We start from the raw sequence: 23,594 nt of genomic DNA on the forward strand, positions 1-23,594 counted from the left end.
GTATGATACAGATAGATAAACACAACAGACAAATTTAAAGTAGCAGCATCACTTTATTGAAGCATCAGTATGTTGGAAGCAGTGAGATTCTGTACAGTATGTATAGAACAGAACGATAGATGTTGATCTCCCTACAGAGCGCTGAAGAAGGCGAGGAGGCCGGTGTCGGGGGACGGGTGGGCCAAAAGCTTCTGGATCTGACGATAAAGTTGAAAGAAAATACAGTATGTTTGTCATTTGCAATACTTAATCTGGCAGTATACTCAATATGAAATCAATTATGGCATGTTGGCAAGGGTTTATGACTGAAAAGAAGTGTCAGATTTAGCTGTGATCACTTCAGTATGTTGTCTCACCGCACCCTGACACAAAGTCATCTGCAACTGGTTGACAATGTCTGTGATAATGGTGTATTTTTGGCGGTCTTCTCACTGTGGTGACATGCAAAATTTGTTTTCCTGTCAGGCTTATATGTATGACACATCTAAACAAACAGAGAGCAGCTATACTAAGCACCTCCTTGAAGTTGGGGTGTTTGGCATCTTGGACCAGCTGTAGCAGAACAGCCTCTGTGGTGGTGAGGAAAGCTCCACTCTGCTTCAGTCGGGACAGAGCAAACAAACGGTCTGTCTGGCTGTGGAGGGAAGCACAAAAGTCTGTCGTAACACACTCATCTACAGTTTCTAAACACACAAATGGCAACAAATTGATATTTGAAGGGTATATATATCATGCTTTTGTGATTTCCTGTTATTTATATACTGTTATGATGTCAGATGTATATGTTAAACATGGTCAAAGTTCCAAAACTTGAGGTTGGCGTATGTAGATATGCTCCCTGCAAGTCAAAGGTCAGGGCTTCAGCCTGCTCTGAACACTTTGTTTTCAATGTTTTTTTTCTACCAGATGTCAGTTCGTTGAGCATGTCCATACACGGCCGTCCGTTCTGTAGCCTTTGATGCTAAGATTGTTGCTGAGGTTTTTCCATGTGTTGTTTGTGCTGTCTGTCCACTCGTTTGTTTCGGATCAGATTTCATCTCGAACATTTGAGAAGTTGACATTTAAATCTACTACTGTTTGATTACATAGCCTCCAAAATGTCTGCCAAGGTGCAGCTCTTTTGGGGGCTAACCAATCAGAACAGAGTGGGCTCATCAGGAGGTGGGCATTAAAGAGACAGGAGCTAAAATGACCTCTTTCAGACAGAGGCTGAACCAGTATAAGATAAATAGTTTTTAAAACTGTAAATCATGCAAAGATATTTCAGTAGAGTCCCAGATTAAAAATACAGAACTGTAAATGTGCATAGTATGTCCCCTTTATTCCCAGTGATGGTAATACTGTATAACAAAAAAAACCCAAAAAAACCCCCACAGCTACCTTCTAGATGAGACGGCATCAGCCACGATATGAACCTCCATCCCCTTTTCAAGCAGGTCATACGCTGTACACTGAGAAACACACAAGGAGCAGAGGTAAAATGGATTTAGCATTTACACCAAACTCATTGTGCATTTATTAAGACTGTGGAGGCTCTGTGACACACCAGGGTAGAAAAGAATATCACCTAATTATATTAATATAGCGTAATAGCTTTCATTGAAGGCAAGGAGCTTCCAATCGTCTGTATGTTCTCTTCAATGGCGCAGAGGAGGAGTCATGTCATGTAAACAGCTAAACTCCCAAAATGACGATGCGCTCTTACCGCGATACAAGCGTGTGCCTCTATTCCGCACAGTATGAACTGTTTGGGGTTCCCCAGGGTCTGCAGCTCCTTCACCACATCCTCTGTCATCATGGTGAATGAGGTTTTAGCATGAGCGGTCAGGTCCCCTGCTCCTAGCTCTGGTACTGTGGGTCCCAAGCCTTTAGGGTACTGCTCTGTCAAGATGGGGGGGATGCCTAGAACACGACAGGCCTATGAGCAGGAAGAGAGAGCAGGCAGATTTAATCAGAGGTAGAGATATCTATTCAAATAACAAATAGATTTACACATGAGTAAGGCTGATAGCTGGTATGACTAATGTCATTTTCCGACCTGGAGCAGTCTGGCTGCATTGCTGACAATGTTGGTGAACTGAAAGATGTTGGGTCGGAACTTCTCTTGCATGTCACACAGCAACAGCACTGAATCTTTGGTGGAGAGCCTGCCGATGCTTGCCACTGCAAGAGCAAGATTGCACAAAAGAACAAATTGTTTTCAGATACATTAATTGATGCAACATGTTTTGTTCCACTATTAAAGGACAGGTTCACAGTTTTTCAAGTCTGTCCTAAAACAACAGTCAGGTGCCCAAGTGAATTGTTGTAATCATTCCTCCTGTTCATACTGACCATTAGAAGATCCCTTTACAGTGCACTTACAATGTAAGCAATGGGGGACAAAATCCAGTCGTCTTTCTGTGCAAAAATGTATTTAAAAGTTTATCTGAAACTAATATGAAGCTTCAGCCATCCAAATGAGTCAAATCAAGTAGATATCTTTCAACGTTACAATCTTTTTAGTACCAAAGTCTCTCTTCTTGTTACTATACTTCCACTGCAGCTCAACAGGGAAACACTGTCCAAAGAAACACAAAGAGAGAATTTGATGCTAAAAAGACTGTAAATGTGGCAGATATCCACTTGATATGACTAACTCAGACTGCTGAAACCTCACATAAACTTCAGATGAACTTTTAAATGCATTTGTACGGAAATGACTGTTTGGACACACTGTGGATCATTTTCATTAAAATCACATTAGTAAATACTCTTTTAATCGCCAGTATAAACCAGGGGGATGATGAAAATCTCTTTCAGTGTTCATATAGGCACCTGACTGTTCCTGGAAAATTATGAACCTATCCTTTAAGGGTGGACTCTAACTTTGTCAAAGAAACTGAACTTCTTTTCTTAATTGCATTTTGCATACACTTGATAAGGAAGAAACATTTCTTCCTTGCACATAATACATTTCCTCAAAGGTTTTTCACTGTGATTACACTAAAGATGATAGAAACATAAATACACAAAGTTACATTTGAGTGACATCTGTAAATGCTGCAACCAAAGGTCCCTCAAGGGTACTTAAAAGATGACTTACTGTTGTTGTCTTAGTGGTCAGATTGTGAGCTGGAGGAGGGGGTGACTGCAGAAGCCTTTAACTGAAAGGTTAAAGTTTTAGTTCATAGGTGACGCCACCAACTGGAAACCAATAGAAAATGTACATATTTTACTTGCAGGTGAAAGAGGAAGATACAAATTGATCGTTTGGTTAAGCATTATCACAACCTTAACCAAATGGACAGTTAATATCTGAAATCGTTTTAAAATCAGTATAGTTCAAAGATAAAATAATAACTAACCTTGCATGTAACGAAGAACCCACACTAGTGCAAGGGTCTCGCTGTGATAAACACTGCCTTCCAAGAAGCGTACTGACCAATAGAATTACGTGTTCTGGGGACTGATGTTTCTGTGAGCCAATAGGAGCCTCGCTAACTCAGAAAGGCGGAAACCAGAACGATTGAAGATGTCTGACAACGCAGAGTCTCCAACTGAAACGCAAAAAGAGGAGTCACAGTCACCGCCAGACGACTCGACGACGAGTGAGGAGAAGAAAAAAAGTACGAAAGCGTAATATATTGATATTAGCACTCACTTAGCGAATAATAGTTGTTTACGAGGACTGTTGCTAATGCTAAAGGAAACAATTCCGGGTATGTGACGTAAAAGATAATTGGCAGTAATGTTGGCCAATAGGATGGTTGTATTTTCTTGTTTAGCCAATAAGCCTTCAGCTTTTTAACACTGTTGGGTTGGGGAATAGCTAAAGCTAAAGCTAATGTTTATGAAGGCAAAATATCATCTGTTTGCTCTTATCAACACTTTACAGAGAGGCTATGTGTTTCTATAGTTTATTAAATATATATATCAACAACTCAGCTCGTATAAAGGGTCATTTATCAAGGCTAACAAGCCCCAGTTAGCTTTAAAACTGTCAAAACCACAGTCCAGTTTGTTGGAAATGTCCAGTTTCACGTTTAAATTTTCCATAAGTTTGCTTAAGAACTGCTAAAAATACTCAAACTTTGTAAAATTTCCTTATTGCTTTCAACTCCAGGAAACAATATTTGCAACTCTGCCACATAACTTTGAAGTATTGTATGACATATCTTATTAAATGTGTGTATTATCAACAACCATTAATCATTAGTCTAATACTAATTCTAAATTAAATTTAAGTTTATCTTTACATATTCAAGTCACGGTTAACGTAATCATCAACGTAATCATACATAGTTATTTGACTAAAATTCTACAATTGTGAATGTAAACAATGTTCAAAAACTGTAGCTCCAACTTGAACATCAGGTCTGGGCAGCATAAGTATAGCATATATTTTTGTGATTAAATTAATCCCTGATGAAAAAATTTTATTTATCCAGATTTTATAACCTCATAAGAATAAATAGATTAAATGAAATACGACTACGAACAATTATTATCACTATCAATTAATCTTTGGGTTATTTTCTTGAATAAAAGATTAGTCGTTTGGTCTATAAAATGTCAGAAAATGCTGATCACTATTTCCCTAAGCCCAAACTGACGTCCTCAAACATCTTTTGTCCTGACCAGCAGTTCACACCCCAAAGATATTCAGTTTGCCATCACAGAAGACTAAAGAAACCAGAAAGTATTCACATTTAAAAATCTAAAATCAGAAAATTTGGACTTTTTTTCTCAAAAAATGACTCCAAGCCAATAATTGATTATTAAAGTAGTCAATTAATTTAAGTTGGCATCTAATCAATTAATCGACTAATTGTTGCAACTCTAAAATGAATCTAGTTACCTTGTCTACCTAGTCTTTCATTCAAAAACTTTGATTTCAAAATTGTAGCATAAAATATGGAGAAAGGAAACCTCAGCACACTTACATTCAATGCAAGTATTAAATAGTCTTGAGAAAAGGAAATCTCAAAGCTTCTAATGAGAACAAATTGAGCACACTTATGCCCTTTAATGGAAGTCCACATATGGAAATTCAGTCAATAATTGTAGTTTCCAAGATCCAAATACATAGGAATCTCCTCAGGTACAACTAACACAAAATCTGAGAATAAATCAATATAACCAGGAAATCAAAATATTGAAAACTGATATCTGTAATGAGTAAAGAAAAGGGAAATACTTGACACAAAAAAATTGCAGCATAACAAATTGTGCATTAACCCCTGCACAAACTTTTCACATCACTTTTACACCATAAACACATATAATTGAGGGTCCATTGTAAAGATATGTAAATCTGAAGTATTAAGTAGAAGTGAGCCCTGATAGCTTTTGTTTTTGCACTGTAGCATAGTTGTTATACATCAATGGATTTAACTGGCATCTCTCTAGAAATTCCCCTGAAGCGTTCAAGTTGAGAATTGCCTGGACCAGTCTGGGTGGCAGCAGCACCAGCAGCAGTTTCAACCTTTAATTTCTGTCCATTTTTTTTATATAGTTGATGTGCTGTTGAAAGCGGTGGGAGACACTCCGATAATGAAAACAAAGAAATGGGCAGTGGACAGGGGAAGGACGGTACAGTCTCTTTCTCAGTTCATCGCTCGCTTCCTCAAGTTTGATGCCAGTGAACAACTGGTAAGTGATAAGTTTGTTTACTGGCTTGTCCAATTCCCAAATCATATCTTGGAGGCTTCAACAGCATTTTTCTGCTACTTTCTCTTTCAGTTTATTACATATAACTCTTTTTTTTCTTTCAGTTCATCTATGTTAACCAATCTTTTGCTCCCTCACCGGATCAAGAAGTAGGGGTTCTTTTTGATGTGAGTACATATAAACAACTGTATTTTTTTGTATTTACTGCTCATTTTCCTCACTCTAAAGCAGATGTAATGTCTTTTAGCTATGATTGTTTTAAGCAGGAAAAAGCATTAGATAAACACTAGTCACATTTGTCTTTTTGAACTCCCCACCCCCAAAAAAGAAGCTAGTCCGTGTACCTTTGAGTTAAGATTATTTTGTCACACAAACCTAAAGCATATTCACAAATGCTATTGCAACATAGTCGTACACATGTATACACAAAATACCATTTTTTTCAAGATTTATGGCAGTACTGGCCAACAATATACTATATATTTTACTTTTTTAAATCTTGTAAGTTTAGCAAATGTGCAATGTCCTTTCAGATATTACATATATGACATTTTCAGGATTATTAACATGACATTAGCCTTAACAGTCAATTTATCTGAGACTGTTTCTTGTCTTAAAGTATGTATTACTCGGTAGAAAGTCGTAATATTGCCTCCTCCCCCCTATTATAGGAGATATACTGTATATATGTACATGCGCTAACAAATAAACTTTCAGGCTTCAATCAGGAAGCAATTTTGGATACAACCCCCACTATAACTTTCTTTAATACAGTGGTTTATTTAATATAGTCTCTTAGCCTTTTGATGAAATAATAAATTAATAGCATGGGTAACAGGCAGACCTTTGGGCCTGGCCCGCACCAGTGGATGGGTCATGTGGAGCACTGACCAGCAGAGGGGGCAATAAGAGGGATTCTCCATGTGACACGTGCCAGTGTCCCTGGCCACTGATTAATGTCTCCATAAGTGACAGTAAAGACCTCAGAGTCCAGAGTTCAGTGGACAGTTGAAGGTCCTACAGCTTTCACTACTTGACGGGCCGATATCTAATCAAAATGTACGTTTTTTTTGTTTCTTTCAGTGTTTTGGCAGTGATGGCAAGCTGGTTCTACATTACTGTAAATCTCAAGCCTGGGGCTAACTGCTTCCTACACCTCCATTTGGGACTCCTTTTCTTAAATTCATCCTCCAAGCTTGCACATAATGTTGCTTTTGCTTCTTTGCAATTTGTTTTCTTTAAGTTTTTATGTATATACATATTGTAAATAAATTATTGTGACTATATAAAGATCTTTTCAGTGATTTTTTTCAAATTTGTTTTTGTTTTTTTTAGGCATCGCATTTGGCATCTAAAAATAAACACTTAGTGGACACAGGATTTTGCTTTGTACAGCAGTGGTGCTGATAAGGAAAAAAGAATAAGAAAAGCCCATTCTGTGGATAAGTTGGTTGAGAGTTTCATCCTTTCTCTTAGTGTAACAATTAAATATCAGGTGAAAAACAAAGTTTTGATGTAGAAGAACCTCAACTGTAGGCGATGGTGTCTGACGGTTGGGTAGGAACTGCCACTGAAAAGGGATAGGACATAGGAAGAGAGGGGGCACCACAGCAACAGATGGACTTAGAGGGATTACATGATTCAGGATGGGTTTGTGACATAAATTCCCAAGAAAGACAGAAAAGGGAGTCGAGTGGCGAGGAGACAGACACTCAGTCGCTCTATCAGTCTTGCATCTCCATCCGACTATTGGCCAGGAGGATTAAAGGGGGGAGTGCAGCTGGAGAGGTAAGGGTCACTGATGCTCATCCTGGAAGAGGAATATTGGTGACAGATACAGAGAGAAAAGATGAAGAGGATGGTGACACGGGGAATCCGTTCAAGATGGAGCAACTAAAATCAAGTTCTTAAGGAGCTTTTTGATTAAAGGCTCTTGAACAAGGCAGAGAGGACCAAGGATTGTAGGTTTAGAGGACTGCGAGAAAGGAAAGTTGTTTGACTGTAGTAGTTCCGTTGTGTTTTACCTGAAGTACTACAAGGGACAAGAAAAGGTCTTTGGTAGGTAACTGATTATTCTACAATAATTGCACTATATAACACTTGTTGCTTGTTATTTAAGTCTAGATGTGTTAAATATGTTTCAAGTGAATGCAGGTTCAGATGGTGTGTGTCTAGTTTTTAATTGATCTTAATTATTTGTAAAGACAGAAAAACCTGCCCATGCACTTGAAAACCAATAACTTAATGTTTATCACAGAATTCAGTTTATGTTGAGGAATGAATTTTCACTTTTCTCTAGAAAAATAAATATTAGTATTAAAGTCTTTATCCTGCTTGTTGATAATTCTAGCAAAATCTTCAGTGGATTAGGCTGCATCCAACTTGCTAACATGCTGTTGCCAACTTTTATCGGTCATACTTCTGCACATGTATAATATGTTAACACTGACTGTAAAATCCAGGCTGAAGAGTGATGTTGGTAACTGAGAAGAAACTGTGTTTGGAGGCAGATAATAGTGATAATAAATGGGGGAAATGCAGTATGGAGTTCAAGTCTTATAAAATCATTTGACAGATGTGTAGTTCTCTGTATAGTTGATTCATTTCAGGACACTTCGGCCTTATCCTTTGGACATTTTATAGATTTTTTTAAATATTTATAAAATATTCTATGTAAAGATTACAGAAATGTTCACATTTGTGCAGATTGAAGGGAAATCTTATCATTGCCTCTCAGATTTGATACATTTCCATTTTTCATGGTCAGCGTTATAAAGAAAACAGAAACCTCCCTGAGTGGGCTCTTCTCATGTAGATCAGTTATTGTTGACACTAAATCCAGCTGGTTTAACCTGTGTTTTGTTGTATTTCAGGGGCTGACAGGGAGACATCACATGACACAGAGAGTCAGCGGAGATGGCCAGAGTGCATTTCACACCAAAACACACCTAACACTATCAGATTAAAGATTAACTGGGATTACTAGCAAAAATTTCATTTGGATCTGTGGCTTATCCATAATTTCATCAAAAAAGTAATCTCTTGTTTTGCGCCCCTCTGACTTGTCTTGTACTTAGTGTCCAGCGACAGGGTTCATAATGATTGGCAGGCTGGAGTGTCTAAATCAGGAAGCAGGAGGATATTAACCTGGGTCACAGGACAGAAAACATTACTCCTTCTTATCAAAACAGCTGGGCAACTGGAAGATTTACATGACCTCAGCTAGTATAATGACTCTTACTTACTCCAGGAATATTCAACAAAGTTACATGTCACCATATGGACACCTTGGCTGAAGCCTTCGTGTGCTCCGCTCAACCATTTCATTTTACTTTCTTCCCAGGTGATCATTTGCCTTTGAAGATGTCCTGTTACTCCACTTTATGTACACAGCATTCAGTGATAAATTATATTATTTTTAAATGACTTTATGCTTTTTTTAGTACGGTCACATTGCTCTAATACTGTCAGACATCTGCTAGTGTAAAGCCTTGAAGGTTTGAGGTCAGAGGATGTATGGCCACATCAGTTACCCCAGGGATCAATAGCAGGATATCACACTAAAGCTGTCTGAGCAGCATACTGTTATGTCCTTGCATCCCACTGTTCTCTCCTAGTGTGAACCAGTGTCCATCTAAATCCCCTCTTGTTCATTTTTTCATCCCATCTGTCCTTTCCCACGTGTATCATCTTCAGGGCATCTTATCCCGCTGCTATCTCCTCTCATTCTCTTTATCTTCCTCTCTTTTAATCACACTGACTTTACAGTATTGCTTTGTCATCTTCTGTACTGTTACATCACATTTATCTTTGTTTTCCATTTAAACCTGGCAATCTTAAACCCACACCAAAGCATCTGTCCTACTCTCCCAGCTCCATCTGTGACTTTAGTCATACCTGCTGTCCCGTTTTGTCTTGTCTCTACGTGCAGTATCCTCATTCAGCCCCAACTGTCTCCCCTCTCTGTAACCTCCCCCCTTGCCTCCTCTTTCCTCCCCTGTGTGGCCATGCTGGAGCGTATGTCACGTCGCTCTCGCTCCCTGCTCTCCCTGACCTTGACCACTCTGGCTCTGGCCCTCTCCATCCTGGCTCTCTGCACGTCCTACTGGTGTGAGGGCACTCACAAGGTGGTCAAGCCCCTCTGCCTGTCGCCTGTCAAAATGAAGAACTGTGGTCAGAACAACAGCGAGCCTTACACCACAGGTACTGAGAAGTCACATTGTCTTTCACCTCTCCACATCAAAAACTGTTTTGTGCTGCTGTGCTGCGCTTACTGATGCTTTATTCTTTCTTTAAAGTATAATTCAGATTGCTGCTTTACTGTAATTAGCCCTTACATAAATGTACATTTGACTAGCCACTTTTTTTGAGGTACAAATTGCAGTTTTTACAAGCTGCTCTTCTCATTTTGTCAAGGTTTCATTCTTAATCTTTAGAGTGAGCAAGATGTGTGGCTAAAATACTAACCATTATGCCAGATATGCAGATTCCTGCATCTCATAAACAGCTATGCTACTAGGATTTTTGTGGCTAAACTCTACCATTAAAATAGTTTTCTACATGTGCAGGTGTGCAAAACAACAGCAGTTGTGTGAATAGGACCATTTCAGAACATTTAGCTTCGAGTTGGCCTTGAGAAAAAAAAGACCATGCCAGGTTCCCATGCTGTCAGCTAAGAACATGTGTGTGCATGAAGCTGTAGTGAGCACATGAACAGAGACTAACGACAGTAAAGCTAGATATCTGATGAGTGGGAAAATTGTTGCCTGGTGACTAATCTCAGTCTTTGTTGCAACACGTTAAAGGGCATGTCACAATGTGTTGTAAACAGCAGCAGTTCATCCTAACTGATGTCAACAGTTATGTGATGTTTTTTTGTTTTTTTTTAGCATTTGGCTCTTAGAAGTCTCAACTCAGGAGAGCAACAAGTGAATGAAATAGTGTAGGATATTTGCGGCATTGGTGTGCTTCTGAGAAATCTGCACGATTGCTATTATTTGACAAAACAATATTAACTCAAGAGGTTTCAACTGCAATATCACAGCCTTCATTAAAGGACTTGACATGGATGGAGTTTTGTCAGCGAGTAGTCACACTCAATTTCCGTGATACTTAATATAAAACTTAATGTAAACTCTTCTAGTAACTTAAAACACTCTTTAGACAAACTGAGGTTGTTGTGTGTATACAGTACATAGTTTGTACAGTGCAGCATGTTATGTGTGTGTGACCAGGTGGTCAGCATGTGTATCTTCTCATAAGTCTTCTAAATGCAGCTGTCTGATTTTGACTGTGCTAAAAAAAGTCTGCCTTGACTGTTGAACCTCATTACATAAGTATTGAATTTCTTGATCTTTGCACTCTGTTACAACAAAACAACCAATATCTAGAACTAATCCAACTGGATTCTCCCCCTGTTAGAAACTCAATGTCCCTGGTTTTAATCTCTTTTTGCCCACCTTTGTCTGACCACGAATTTAACTGTGGCTTAGATTTAATCTGCGGGGTGTGAGGGTAGTTCCTAAAGAGAGGTTTTACACTGCCTGCTCCCTGTGCTTTATTTTTTTTTAACAGACATGCTTAATCCACGCTGAGATTAACAGTTCTTACTGCATAAAGGAATCAACTTTGATTACTATGTACTTTGTGTACTTGCACAAAAATAAGATATACCTTTACCAACAGCACAGTGGTGGATTTAACTCCCCCCCTTACACTTCTAAACCTGATTTTCAAACACACACGTGGCTGCATGTTACTGTAAAACACAGAGGCTTGTTACTTTTGAGGCTATGGTGTGATTTGCATACTTGCAGTTGTTTTTCTGCCTGTCTCACTCTAAAGGACATACTCACCTCCATTCATTCCCCATCAACACACACCTGCATGCAAGGTGCAGACTGGAAATGACCTTTTGGTGCATTATGTTTTGCTTTTTTTCAGTCAACATATCCATTAAATATTAGTGAGCAATATGTGCATGTATAGTATGCACGTCTGTGTGTGTTTGTGTGTGTGTATTTGCTTGCTTGCATATGCATTTACTGTACGCTTCTGTTTTAGATTCTCCTCAGAGTGGATCAGTTGTTTGTGATGGTATCTCACAGGAAGAGTGTGTTTGTTTGATGTTTGCATGATTTTGCACTCATTTGTGTGGGTTTCCTTCAACTTTCTAAAGCAAAGTCTGGATAGGTTTAGAAAATACAGATTGCTCACAGATGTGGGTGTATTTTGTTTTTTCGTGAGCTGTGAAGAAAGAGATGGTGACTGGCCCTCCGCTCAGTGTCTGCTGTGTTACTGACCAGCCACCAACTCTATTATATATTGTATGTATTATAAGAAGATAGAAAAATGAACATAAAAATGCTCTTCTCAGTGTCATCACCTTGTGCTTTCACACAGAGAGTCCAACTCAGAGCCCCTTCAACCGCACGCTGTCTCCAGCCAGGAGGGAGGAGCTGGCCAAGATCAGACAGAGGCAGCTGGCCAACGCAGTTCACTACATCTGGGAGACGGGGGAAGACAAGTTTGCTTTCAGATACTTCCACACCGGCTTCTGGGAGAGCTGTGAGAAACACAGCGATGGTGAGAAGCACACAGGCATCCAATCATATATTAACTCACTTACTCTCACCTGGTCTCAATATTAGGTCAGCTTTTATGGTTCTTTTCAGTTTTAGCCCTTCAACTCAAAGAATAATGTTTTCATTTTGTTCATATCTGTGAATTATGTTGGCAGGGGAGAAATGCCGAAGCTTTATTGAGTTAACTCCTGGAGAAACACAAGGTGAGCTTCAACGAACCTTCCTGTGCTGAAAAATATTAAATTCTTCTTTTCGACCAATATTAAAGTTTTTTTTTCTATGTGTTTGTGTGCATTGTGTATGTGTGTGTTTGTACATGTTGCAGGTGTGCTCTGGCTGTCAGTCATTTCAGAGTTTACATACATCGGCCTACTGGGGATGGGCTTCTTACTCATGTGGCTGGAAGTCCTGTGCTCCCATAAAGAGATGCACTCGCTAAAGATCAATGCTTATGCAGCTATCTGTACTGTGCTATCAGGTGAGATCTGGTGTACCCTTCAGTTTGACATTGTGTTGTGTCTTTTTTCTCCCTACACGACCAGTAATCCTATATCTATCTCTTCATCTACAATTTACTTGGTCATCTGCTTTTCCTGGACTTAGTTGTAAGTTTTTTCTTTGTTTCATCACCCATATAGGTCTTCTTGGGATGGTGGCCCATATGATGTACACCACTGTATTTCAGATGACAGTCATTGTGGGCCCCAAAGACTGGAGGCCTCAGTCCTGGGACTACGGCTGGTCATTTGCGTAGGTGGCTGCCAATCAGAAACAGCATAAATGCTACAAGCCGATATTGTTCAAGCATGTGCATAAAATACTTGCTTTACAAGCTATTATGATATGCCTCTCTTCTCTTCTAGTCTTGCTTGGGTGTCCTTCAGCTGCTGCATGGGGGCTGCCGTGGTCACTCTCAACTCCTACACAAAGACCATCATTGAGCTCCGTCGCAGACAGAGGCTGCGTTTGGAGGAAGCAAGAGCCGCCACTCACGCCCCATCCTACGATGAGGTGGTTCCAGGGGGCGGGCTCTACTCTGTCAGTGGCCTGCTGCAGTGCCCAGACGGCATGATTGATGTGGCGTGGGCCCCGAATGGCAGTGTGGTTGGAGTGGGAAATGGGGACGTGCCAACGTTGGTTTTAGTAGGAGGCTGCGGGCCAGAAGGGTGTGAAGACTGTGAGAGAGAGATGGACGAAATGGAGGAGGCCATGGACCGAGCTGATTCACCTTGTTAAGAGATCAGTTACTCCCAACAACTAAAAAAGGGCTGAAAAACTGAAAAAGGAAAGACATTGTCGACATGCTGGAGTCAATGTGAGCAAACAGATGCTTTTATTGTTCTCCTGCATTCGACTTTCAGTGAAGTTTGGACGTATTTATCAGGTTTGAAGGACAATGATTGATACATATCTAATATGAAACCCACAACGTACTGTATACAGTATGTAGGCCACACTGACATGCAAGACTGCATGTTTTTCTGGGTATTTCTCAGTGCCTCATGGTAGGAAAGCAAATGTATGTCTCTGTATGTAAATGCATATACATGTTTGTATTATTCATTCTTTATACCTTCAGATGAACTTGCAATGTGTCAGTATGAGAGTCATTTTAATAATTCTGTTATTTCACAGCTTAGACCGAACGGATGTTTCTTCTCCTGTTGATACCCAACAGAACAGCCTGTCCTGTAGAGTAAATGTGCAATTTAATCTCATTTATCTGAGTGGGACATTCAAAAAGTGTTCTTTTCCACACTCTTCTATCTACTGTCAGATATGGAGGAGCAGTCTTTTACTACATTTTTTGTTTTTGCAATCTTTGTGAAGTCAGTTTTTGCATGGATTCTTCCATGTTTTTGCTCATTTGTCAAACTTTGAGTATTCTGATGCAACGCATGTATCCCAGATGATACAACAAACACGGTCTCTCTGCAGATGCACAGACAAACCCATACGATAGACACATAGAGATAGAAAGATTACAGAGATTTCGAAAAGTCTGCTCTCTGATGTTGAACAGAAGATTATGTGTAAACCAGTAATCCCGAGTTGGATGGAAAGAAGGAGAAACAGAGTGAGGAGAGATGGGAGGCATGTGAAAGGATGGAGAGGGAGAGGGAAAGGGAGAGGGAGGGGGGGGTCGGAATCAAAGTTGAAAAGAAACGCCGGCACGCACACCCACCGACTGCACACACACACTTGAACAACAACACCAGTGTGATGTGTACAGTGAAAACATCACACTTTCAAGGTAATTATCACTTATATATGGACATTTCACTCTACTCCTCACATGTCTAACTTAAAATTGTCAAATTTCAAGCTAAATAAATTTACCTTGAATGTCTGGAGGTTATACATTTGGGATAATCCTGGATTTACTGTCTGGGATAAATACAATTGAAAACTTAAGACCTAAAGCACCATTTTTGTCAACCCCCAGCATTATGTTACACAGTATGTTTCTAGGTCAAACAGATTTTTTTTTGTTTCCCGGGTCAGATAAATAACTTTTTTTCAAAGTACAGATGTATGAGCGAACCTTTATTTATTTTACAGCGTATAGATTACAACACACAAGAGCTAAACCTCTTGTAGGACATTTCCACTTCTGTAAAAAAAAGCTTTAATGAGCTAACACTCAGGTATGAGACTGATATAATTTTTTTTATTAACAATCAATTTATCTAGAGCCAAAATGTCATTTTAAACATTTGTAATATTTATGATACACAGTCTTTGTATATATGGTATATGGTTATATTCTTCAGCATTCATATTGGGTTATTGTAATTGCTTGGCTGTACATGTTTTAAAACATTATGTTATTACTTGTCTCTATTAGCCTCTATTTGATATAAATGCACTGACAAACATTAGTAAAACAATCTCACATACAGTATGATGAAACTTACTGGAAATTTTAGTTGCGACCAAGACACTGCATAGAAGAGTATTTACATAAAGGGGATGGATGGATCAAAGAGGGGAAATCATCCGATACTTGGTGGAGGAGAAGAGGAGGAAGTATGGAAAGGGTCTAACAAGACAAAAGAGGGTCACTTTACTGTTTAAGTGGTTCATAGAGGATAAGACGCATTGCATTTTCATTCTCAATCACTCCTTGGATGAACTCTCCTTCAGCCAGGCGCTCTATGAGGAAAAAAAGAAAGAGTAAGAAATGTTATAGAGGGAGGAAAGCAGTAAAAAAAAGAAATACAGCAACAATACAGCTCATCTAAGAAATATAGTCTTATCTTCTGTGTGTGTGTGAGACAGTAGCATGCAAGTGGAATCACCTAAGGTTTCATCATCTATGGCTGTATAATAAAGCTTGCATGACAAAAGTGATGCTGTAACTAGGGACCAGGTGGATTTATTGCTTGTATTGTTGTTAAGCCAAACAGCTGATTGTAAAATGTAATCTTCACTACAGGATGTAGGAACAGCTGTTGAGGAAAGGTAGTAAGAGCTTAAACAGATTTTTATCTCTCTCTAATATAACTACATAGTGATGAGAACACAATGACCTGTCATGCACAGTGGGGGCACAATGTATATACATGCGTGTTATTTCCATTACCGCTGTCTTTCTTTTCGAAGACCGACCACAGCTTGTTGGCTCTCTTCTCGGGTGTGTTCTCATCCTCTGGTAGCAAGGCCTGCTCCTCCTTGGGGATCAGCTTAAATATGGCCTGTGAGAGGGGGGTTGGGTATAAGATGGGTGATAATGCTCCATCATCTTTCTCATACAAATAATGTATAGAATATCAACACAGTACATAATACAAATGTGTCCAAGCCAAGAAGCATATCGACTTTAGGATGAGTGAGTGAGCTCTGATGTTCTATTCTTTTACATACAGAGAAAAGTTACCAGCCAGCATCATTGTCAGGAGCCACTGTATAATTTGTGCAATTTGGATTAATTAAATCTTACAGAAAAAGGTAGCCTGCACATTACATTTGATCTGCCTGCCAAGTGCAACTACAAGAGCTATCCTAGAGGACTTGAGCATCACAATCTACATATAGACTATAAATTGTTGGTTCTGTTATAATTATTAATCGAATACAGCAGGCCGCTGCAGCATGATTCAGACCTGTGTGTCATTTTTCACATGTAGTTCATCTGCTATGGGCCACTTAGAATCCAGACGATTTTAAATGACTAAATGATTGTGTACTTCACGTTCAGGCCCTTAAGTGTGTGTCCCACTTAGAGAGGAAGCACTCATCTCCCACACTTAAGACACCTAGATTAACATGGATTAGTGCCAAGACTCAGGCCACAGGCCAAACACTAAGATGTCATCTCTTTTCTCTCTGTGCTCTCCCTCCATCTTGCCCCTCTGATCCTGTGGTCTGCATAGTTCAGTCTGTGAGCTTGTAGATGACAAGTACTTACCGTTGAGTTATGAAATTAAAACCAAGCAGTGTCAAGCTGCAGCGTACCCTCAACTAAAGTATACTTGACCCTGTTTACACCCTTTTATTATTAACCAGTCTGGCGCTTGAGTGTACTCAAGGCTAGACTGGTTAATACTGAACTGAACTAATATTGGCTATTCCTGCTTTAAACCCACATCTAGAGCAGATGAGGTCTTTAAGGGTTATTCTTAGTTTCTGTGCATATAGCAGATCTGACTGTTTCACAGACTGGGAATAATCTCATTTTGTCATAAGTTTTTGAGCTTTTATAAAGGCTTTAAAATGTAGCTATTGTGCATAGTGGTTGTAAACATAATGCAAATGGACTCAGGCCAGTTGGCCAGGAGTTAAATCCAATTACAATGCCAGCTGGATTCCTGACTGATCTGTCTAAACCCCTTATGATTCTATCATCACTTGTCTTAAATCAGAAGACAAGAAACGCCCATCAGACTGGGTTTTGATTATAGAAAAACAATGGCTGGCATTTATCAAAATTAGCATAAAAAATAGTCCAAAGTGACAGCCTCACATATAAAAGAAACCTGGATTAGATTCAGGGATAATGAGCAAACTCTCCATTAGCTAAACCTGTAATCACAGAGAGGAGGAGGGAGTCTGTGGCCCAAATGAGCAGGCAGTTTGTTCTGTGATCTAAATACCATGAGAGGGATGGCCACTTTCAAACAGAGGCAACACACCGTAGATGGACTTTATGAGGCGTAGACAAAATAACAGAAAAACCTGACAGTAAAATGCAGTCCAACAATAACATGACTATCTCTCATCCTTTCATTACTATCACTAGTGTCCACCACACCCCTTTACCTGGCAGATCTCTGTCACTTCTGTCTTGTTGATGTATCCGTTCTTGTCCACATCAAACAGAGAGAAAGCCCACTCCAGTTTTCTGGTTGTCTTCCCAGTGGAGGTCATGTGCAGTGCAATGATGTACTCCTTGAAGTCCAAAGTGCCGTCATCGTTGGTGTCAAAGGAGCGAAACACATGTCGTGCATAGCTCTTGGCATCGCTCTCAGGGAAGAAGCGGGAATAGATCTCCTCAAACTCTTCTGGCGATATACGTCCTGTTGGGCACTGCTTCTGAAAGTTCTCATACCACTGGCAGATCTCGTGTTCAGTGAATTTGGTGCTGAGCTTCAGGTCCTCCAGGATTTCCTTTGATATTGCACTACTTGTAGTATTCCCCATGGTAGTTGATTGTCAGTTCTCTGTCTGTTCTGTGACAAACTTGCCGGCAAGTACTTGCCACTGAACTTCTCCTTTATTTTTGTTCACAGGCTTGTCCTCTTCTTTTGTTTTCAGAGGCCAAACTGAAAAGTGATTGCAAAAGAATGTTATAAACACATGTAGTATAGTCCATGTATGAAATCCTAAATTTATAAAAAACTACTCAGCAATCAGAATGATGAAAAGTGTAGGGAAGGCTTACCTGTGTGTTGATCGGACAGACGATGGCTGAAGAATTGAGTGTCTCAGCAGTAAGACAGTGAGAGATAAGGAGGGCAGGGGGAAACACACTCCTACTCTGGATGACTGGGTTAATTCTGTTAATGCGGGATTTAAGGTGGCTGAGCCTTTGACTGAAATGAACCCCCAGATCCTAATTTTCTCTATTAGATCTGGAAGTCTGGAAAGATCTACATTGTATGACTGTGTTCAGTTCATTCCTTTATTGAACTGTTTAATAACTGTATGTATTCTGATTTATTGCTTAACCCTCCTCTTGTCCTCGGGTCAATTTTGACCAGGAGGACAACAGGTGTCATTATGTGCTGTCATCAAAAAAATTGAAATGGTTTCAAAACAGTATCCTGACTAAGAAATTATGAATTATTTTAACTATAGTTGAGATCAGAGGAAAATATGTTGATGGATTATGGCAGACTGGTATATGTAAAAGTTTAGTCAGGATACTGTTTTAAAACCATTTCAATTTTTTTGATGACAGCACATAATGACACCTCGGTCAAAATTGACCCGAGGACAACAGGAGAGTTAATAATTGTATTTAAAGAGAAACTTAGGTATAGGTAGGTTTTTCAACCTGGACCCTATTTTCCAATCTTTTTGTGTCTAAGTGACTGATGGGGACAATATTTTTTGAAATTTGTCCAGTATTGTGTGAGAACACTGCAACTGGCAACCCTGAAAGAGGCTGCAATGTAATCTGATGGGGCAATAGCACCTTGTCAATGTAAACGTCCACTAAAAATGTTTGTTTTTGCCACTGACATGCTCAGATTGTTATTATAAGTGTCTGACACCATTATGGAAAGGACCATACAGAGAAATAAAATGTTTTCCTTTACCTTTCACTTGAGCCACTCTGTTTTTTATTGTGTCTAACTAAGTTGCTCAAGGATAAGTTTCGTTCTGAAATCTTGAGTTGTGTTGTCGTCGAAATTAGCTAAAATATTCAGCCATGACTTTGAAAATCTTTTAGATAAAACTAAGCTACACTTTCTGTATGCCAATACAACAAACTCTTCCTGGCACTCCAACTCTGTCATGGCTGAATATTTAGCTGATATCAAAATCAACTCAATAACTAATGCAAGATTTCAGACTTCTCCTTGAGCAAGACTTTGTTAGACACAATAACAAACAGACCGGATCAAGCGAAAGGCAGAGAAAAACATTTTAAATCTCTGTAGGGTCCTTTCCACAATGGTGTCAGACACTTATAATAATAATCTGAGCATGTCAGTGGCAAAAACAAGCACTTTTAGTGGACATATACATTGACAAGGTGCTATTGCCCCATCAGGTGACATTACAGCCTCTTTCACAGTTGCCAGTTGCAGTGTTCTCACTCAATACTGGACCAATTTCAAAAATTGTTGTCCCCATTGATCACTTAGACACAAAAAGATGGGAAAATAGGGTACAGGTTAGAAAATACCAAAGTTTCCCTTTAGTAACTCAATATTAATCAATAAACAGAAGTTCTATGCCTTTCAGTGCACCTTTGTAGCGAGGACCCCTTCATGAAATTGAGAAGAATTTGATCGCACACTTAACATTACTTTAAAAAGTAAACTGCCAAACAGATTTGCAAACATGTTCCTGTGAACAGTGAACATGGCTCCTGGTAGAGTTTCAAAGCTAGCTTTAGGGTGTTCGGCAGCATATAGCCGCTATTTCAGTGGTGGCCTTTCAATGGGTTTAGTTGACCACTGACAACTAATTCCAGACTACCATCTGTCCAAGCAGTTAAAGTCCCTCTCCCTCTACCTACAATCCCATCTACGGCCCTCACATCATCACTGCCGGCCTTCTCCGTGCATGACCTCCTTCCTGTCCTGCATCCTAGCTATGATATTGCTTTACTCTTGCTGACTTTTCTGCTTGGCCTTGTTTACTAAGCTAAGCAGCCCTGTCATCCCTTCTCTTAGCCTTTTTTGGTCCCAGGCTCAACTTGTATTTCCTTTTTCCTCATCAAAGTTCTAGTTCATGCACTAAAGGGCTGTTTCACTCAATGATCAATACAAACATGCGCAATGATTTCCCTGCCTATATTTATGTAAATTAAGACTTTTCTTCAGTCTTTCTTCAGGCTTCTCTGTATATGGCCCCCATCTTTTTGGTCAGCAGCCATCACCCTGCAGGAGGGGTCACAGCAATAATAACACTTTGGCAGACACATTTACGTCATCAGTCTGTTTTCTTTGTGTCTATTTTGATTAGACTGAAAGTATTATCTTGATTGTCTTAACTGTTAGGTTAACCTAACAGGGAAGTGGGGGCACATAGCAGACCTCATGTGTTACAAAGGATGTGTATATAGAAAGATTGCAGATGAAAGTATTGTTTGTCAGCATTTGTGGCCTCTGTTATATGTACCATTTTTTTTTATATTGCACCATCATCAGCCATGCCTGTTTTGCAGCAGGATTTACTTGCTCCATAAATATGCTTAGTGAGTCCATCTATTGGATTACTCATGCCCTGTCCCGTCCCACCCGATCCAACACTTAGCCAATTAGCATCATCATCATCCTGTGACTGCCATGGCCAATAGAATTACCCCCTCCTCTCCAACAATCCCCGACATCTGACCTATACCCTAGGCTGGGCTAATTTGCCAGAGCTGGAGCAAACAGGGATTTGTAGTCACTTCTGAAATGTTTTTCTCCTTGTGGAAAAGGTGAGGATTCATGTGATGTGGATGTCTGGCATTTAAGCACAATATAATTTAATAAAGAAACAAATGAAAATAATTTCTTTAATTATTACACTGCAACACTAAATGTGATATATATTTCACTGCAGGCAGTTGCATATACTACACATAAAAAAATGTGTAATAACAGGTGAAAGTTTGTCATAGCGGGAATCAACACATCTATAAATACCTGCAATTAGACTTGTGACTCACCACTGGCAAGATCCCAGGTGTCTAGGCAGCATTATAGAGCATTAATGGACTTTATCAAGCTTCACCTGTGTTACAGCATCGAACTGTCAGACAGTTTTACGTCAACACTGACATATATACTGCAAATAAGCCCCACTCAGTGTCAACACAGCGGGTCTGGTTAATGTATTCATGTGTTTCTTGATGTGAATTATCAAACAAGGTATTTGTTTGCAATTTAAAGGTTTGTCGTGAATGAACAGCTCAGTGAAAATAAAAAGAATAGAGAAATTGTTTTCAGAATAGCCAACAGTTCAAGGAGCATATTTCCCAATCGTATTTTACGACCGTCTCGTGGTTAATTAGAGTCAAAGTTTTAGGAGGAAGAGTTGCTACCGTTGACATGTGCTAAATAGGAAAATGTTTTAATAGCTCAAACACAGCTCAAACAATGCCTTGGTGGGACACAACTCAACTCTTAAGACTGAAAGATAGAGAAACAGAGGAAGGGAGTAGTTCCTAGATAAATATCAGCTAATGGGTTATAATGAGGCTTAATGACAGACGAGAGCTTCCTTCTGAACGCAAGGAAAGAGAGGAACAAACAAACGATGACAACAATCTTGACAATTGTGTCTACCATCTTGTAAGGCCTCATGTTGTGACGCATTGGATAAAGGTAATAGCGTTCGGCCCCCTGCTCCCATTTCTACATCTATTGTCCAAAGAGAAAGTCTGAAGCACTTTTAGGCTTTCGCTGAAATCACTCATATATCTTGATATTTTCTGCTGACATCTGAGCTCTCGATTCAACACTGAGGTAAGCAATGTCATACTTTTTGTATAAAATACAACATTTTTGTTTTTCTAAAGTTATCAATATTAACACAATGTCCTGCCTATTGTCTTGACTGCAATTAACCAATCCATCCGAATTTCTGGTGTAAGCAAATACCCCACTCATATTATTCTCTATCCAACTGATATGAAAGATATGCAGCCCAAAATATCAGGTATCTTTGGGATCCTGGGATCTTAATTTCAATTAGGGACAAAGCTTAGAGGGCTTGAACAATTTTGGTTGCACAACATGATTATATAATGATAGACCTGCTAGTACCCAATGGATTGAAGAAACTGAGGCTTATGTTTTGCACTTTGCTGAATAAGGCATTCATGCAGTCTACAGTCTTAAGTGGTTCCAAGGGGGCAGGCCAAAGAAACAAAGATTTTACTTTGTATCTAAAATTTTATTAAATGGCTTTTTCTCCTAAATTATTTTTCTGTATTTATTTTACCCAGCTAGCCAGTTGTCCAGACATTACAAATTTGTGTTGTACAGCCAAACATTGTTCACACCCATATATATTTATTTTAAATTAAAATACATTTTTGGGAAATGTGTGTAAACATAATACAAGACATCTAGAATATTTCCATTTGATGGAAGAGTGTTACCATAAAACAAGAGTCTTAGATTTGAATATTTCACTCAGTGTAAGTAAGATGATTTGTCCAACATTAAAGCTATGTAAAGAAAATGTGTTAAGAGGTTGATTGGGACACTGTGTTATGTTTTAGGGGTAATCAAGAAGAAGAATCTGCATGCAATATCACTGTTGGACATCTACCAAGGAATAAAAACATGACAAGCAAGATGGAAACCCTTGATCCTTCTGCTTTATCAGCTGTCATTTCTACTGTCACCTACGACCCTAAATCTGAGACAGTGACCTTACCAGGAGGGGTCGTCTCAGTGGCGGGCATCACCGTGGTGACCGGGGGTGCTGAACTGTCCTGTGGATCATGTATGCTGGCCTTTGGTTTTTGGGGAACTCTCATTGGATTCAGTTGTGTAGCTGTCGGGCTGTGGGACCAGTTAAACCAGTCTAAAGGGGGAACCTCTCACTTACTGATCCTGGGGTTTGTGATTCTCAGCCTCAGTTTAGTGGTGGTAGGAAGCGTGGTGGCGTTTTACTTCCTGACAAAGAAGAAGAGAGAGATGACCCGACAGGAGAGAGAAGATGGAAAAGAAGTTCTTGTAGAGGAGAATGAGAGAGTAATTAAAAAAGTCACAGTGTAATCAGTGGTAGAATATTAAGAAAAGGTATGAAAAATATGCACAGATTTCCAAATGGACTAAATAACACGGTCATGTTGGGCGGGGAATATCATTCCTGTTGTGCTCAAGTCTACTCCATGTCTGTACCACTCTTTACTTAAGTAGCACATAGTAGTATTCTCACCACTGCCTTTACTCATGATGCCAGTATTTTCATCCTCACAAGTGTCAATTTTGCATGTACCATGTAGACAGAACTTGTAATGTTCATATGGTATAGTAGAAATGGACTGTATGTAAAATGTATATATTTGTGTCTGTGAGAGATGGAGAAAATGGAAAAAAAGGGAAAGAAAAACAGACCACAGGATTAATACATGGAAGAAGGAAGAGGATGAAAATAATAAAGGACATTGTTACAGAGAATAGAAGTCTGTTAAAAGGTTTGTTCACACGAATGTCACACACACAAAAACATATTTTC

General features: G+C 39.3%; 5 protein-coding genes across 6 annotated transcripts; 3 read left to right on the forward strand and 2 right to left on the reverse strand.

Annotated features, from left to right (window-relative positions):
• Nucleotides 1-33: 33 nt before the first annotated feature.
• On the reverse strand, nt 34-3,439 carry isoc2 (isochorismatase domain containing 2). 2 transcript variants are annotated; one of them, XM_042424127.1, is made up of 7 exons: nt 3,348-3,439; nt 3,086-3,186; nt 2,039-2,163; nt 1,706-1,918; nt 1,381-1,451; nt 517-634; nt 34-197 (listed from the first exon to the last, which is right to left on the reverse strand). In XM_042424127.1, coding segments are annotated over exons 2-7 (594 nt in total). In that variant the 5' UTR covers nt 3,087-3,186; nt 3,348-3,439; the 3' UTR covers nt 34-131. The 2 variants fall into 2 exon arrangements, with proteins under 2 accessions (XP_042280061.1, XP_042280063.1); XM_042424129.1 differs by having other exon boundaries at nt 3,086-3,146; nt 3,348-3,438.
• atg12 (ATG12 autophagy related 12 homolog (S. cerevisiae)) lies at nt 3,428-6,944 on the forward strand. The gene is made up of 4 exons (XM_042424130.1): nt 3,428-3,608; nt 5,498-5,634; nt 5,757-5,819; nt 6,736-6,944. Exons 1-4 carry the CDS (start codon nt 3,515-3,517, stop codon nt 6,793-6,795), a joined length of 354 nt encoding a protein of 117 aa, XP_042280064.1. The 5' UTR covers nt 3,428-3,514; the 3' UTR covers nt 6,796-6,944.
• A 2,573-nt stretch (nt 6,945-9,517) lies between these two features.
• On the forward strand, nt 9,518-14,302 carry si:ch211-149k23.9 (germ cell-specific gene 1-like protein). Its single transcript, XM_042424691.1, has 6 exons — nt 9,518-9,855; nt 12,055-12,237; nt 12,392-12,439; nt 12,562-12,714; nt 12,875-12,986; nt 13,100-14,302. The coding sequence occupies exons 1-6, from the start codon at nt 9,660-9,662 to the stop codon at nt 13,470-13,472; spliced, it is 1,065 nt and encodes a 354-aa protein (XP_042280625.1). The 5' UTR covers nt 9,518-9,659; the 3' UTR covers nt 13,473-14,302.
• Nucleotides 14,303-14,410: 108 nt separating this feature from the next.
• Nucleotides 14,411-18,424, reverse strand: rcvrn2 (recoverin 2). Its single transcript, XM_042424585.1, has 4 exons — nt 18,121-18,424; nt 17,499-18,001; nt 15,823-15,934; nt 14,411-15,392 (listed from the first exon to the last, which is right to left on the reverse strand). Exons 2-4 carry the CDS (start codon nt 17,877-17,879, stop codon nt 15,304-15,306), a joined length of 582 nt encoding a protein of 193 aa, XP_042280519.1. The 5' UTR covers nt 17,880-18,001; nt 18,121-18,424; the 3' UTR covers nt 14,411-15,303.
• A 4,132-nt stretch (nt 18,425-22,556) lies between these two features.
• LOC121906385 (transmembrane protein 100-like) lies at nt 22,557-23,131 on the forward strand. Its single transcript, XM_042425228.1, has one exon. The coding sequence runs from the start codon at nt 22,694-22,696 to the stop codon at nt 23,129-23,131; it is 438 nt and encodes a 145-aa protein (XP_042281162.1). The 5' UTR covers nt 22,557-22,693.
• Nucleotides 23,132-23,594: the final 463 nt, after the last annotated feature.

This window comes from Thunnus maccoyii, chromosome 10 (genome assembly GCF_910596095.1).
Source record: "Thunnus maccoyii chromosome 10, fThuMac1.1, whole genome shotgun sequence".
Lineage (NCBI taxonomy): Eukaryota > Metazoa > Chordata > Actinopteri > Scombriformes > Scombridae > Thunnus > Thunnus maccoyii.

Bases quoted from the DNA above. Each gene is read 5' to 3' on its own strand.
- isoc2 (XM_042424127.1), bottom strand. The intron at 1,919-2,038 runs GTCGGAAAATGA...TCCTGCTCATAG, and splicing joins ATGCAGCCAGACTGCTCCAG to GCCTGTCGTGTTCTAGGCAT. The intron at 198-516 runs GTGCTTAGTATA...CTTTATCGTCAG, and splicing joins AACACCCCAACTTCAAGGAG to ATCCAGAAGCTTTTGGCCCA.
- atg12 (XM_042424130.1), top strand. From the start codon at position 3,515: ATGTCTGACAACGCAGAGTCTCCAACTGAAACGCAAAAAGAGGAGTCA. The intron at 3,609-5,497 runs GTACGAAAGCGT...TTTTTTATATAG, and splicing joins GAGTGAGGAGAAGAAAAAAA to TTGATGTGCTGTTGAAAGCG. The intron at 5,635-5,756 runs GTAAGTGATAAG...TTTTTCTTTCAG, and splicing joins TTGATGCCAGTGAACAACTG to TTCATCTATGTTAACCAATC.
- si:ch211-149k23.9 (XM_042424691.1), top strand. From the start codon at position 9,660: ATGCTGGAGCGTATGTCACGTCGCTCTCGCTCCCTGCTCTCCCTGACC. The intron at 12,715-12,874 runs GTGAGATCTGGT...TCACCCATATAG, and splicing joins TATCTGTACTGTGCTATCAG to GTCTTCTTGGGATGGTGGCC. The intron at 12,987-13,099 runs GTAGGTGGCTGC...CTTCTCTTCTAG, and splicing joins GACTACGGCTGGTCATTTGC to TCTTGCTTGGGTGTCCTTCA.
- rcvrn2 (XM_042424585.1), bottom strand. From the start codon at position 17,879: ATGGGGAATACTACAAGTAGTGCAATATCAAAGGAAATCCTGGAGGAC. The intron at 15,935-17,498 runs GTAAAGGGGTGT...CCCCTCTCACAG, and splicing joins AAGTGACAGAGATCTGCCAG to GCCATATTTAAGCTGATCCC. The intron at 15,393-15,822 runs GTAATGGAAATA...TTTTCCTCATAG, and splicing joins CTTCGAAAAGAAAGACAGCG to AGCGCCTGGCTGAAGGAGAG.
- LOC121906385 (XM_042425228.1), top strand. From the start codon at position 22,694: ATGACAAGCAAGATGGAAACCCTTGATCCTTCTGCTTTATCAGCTGTC.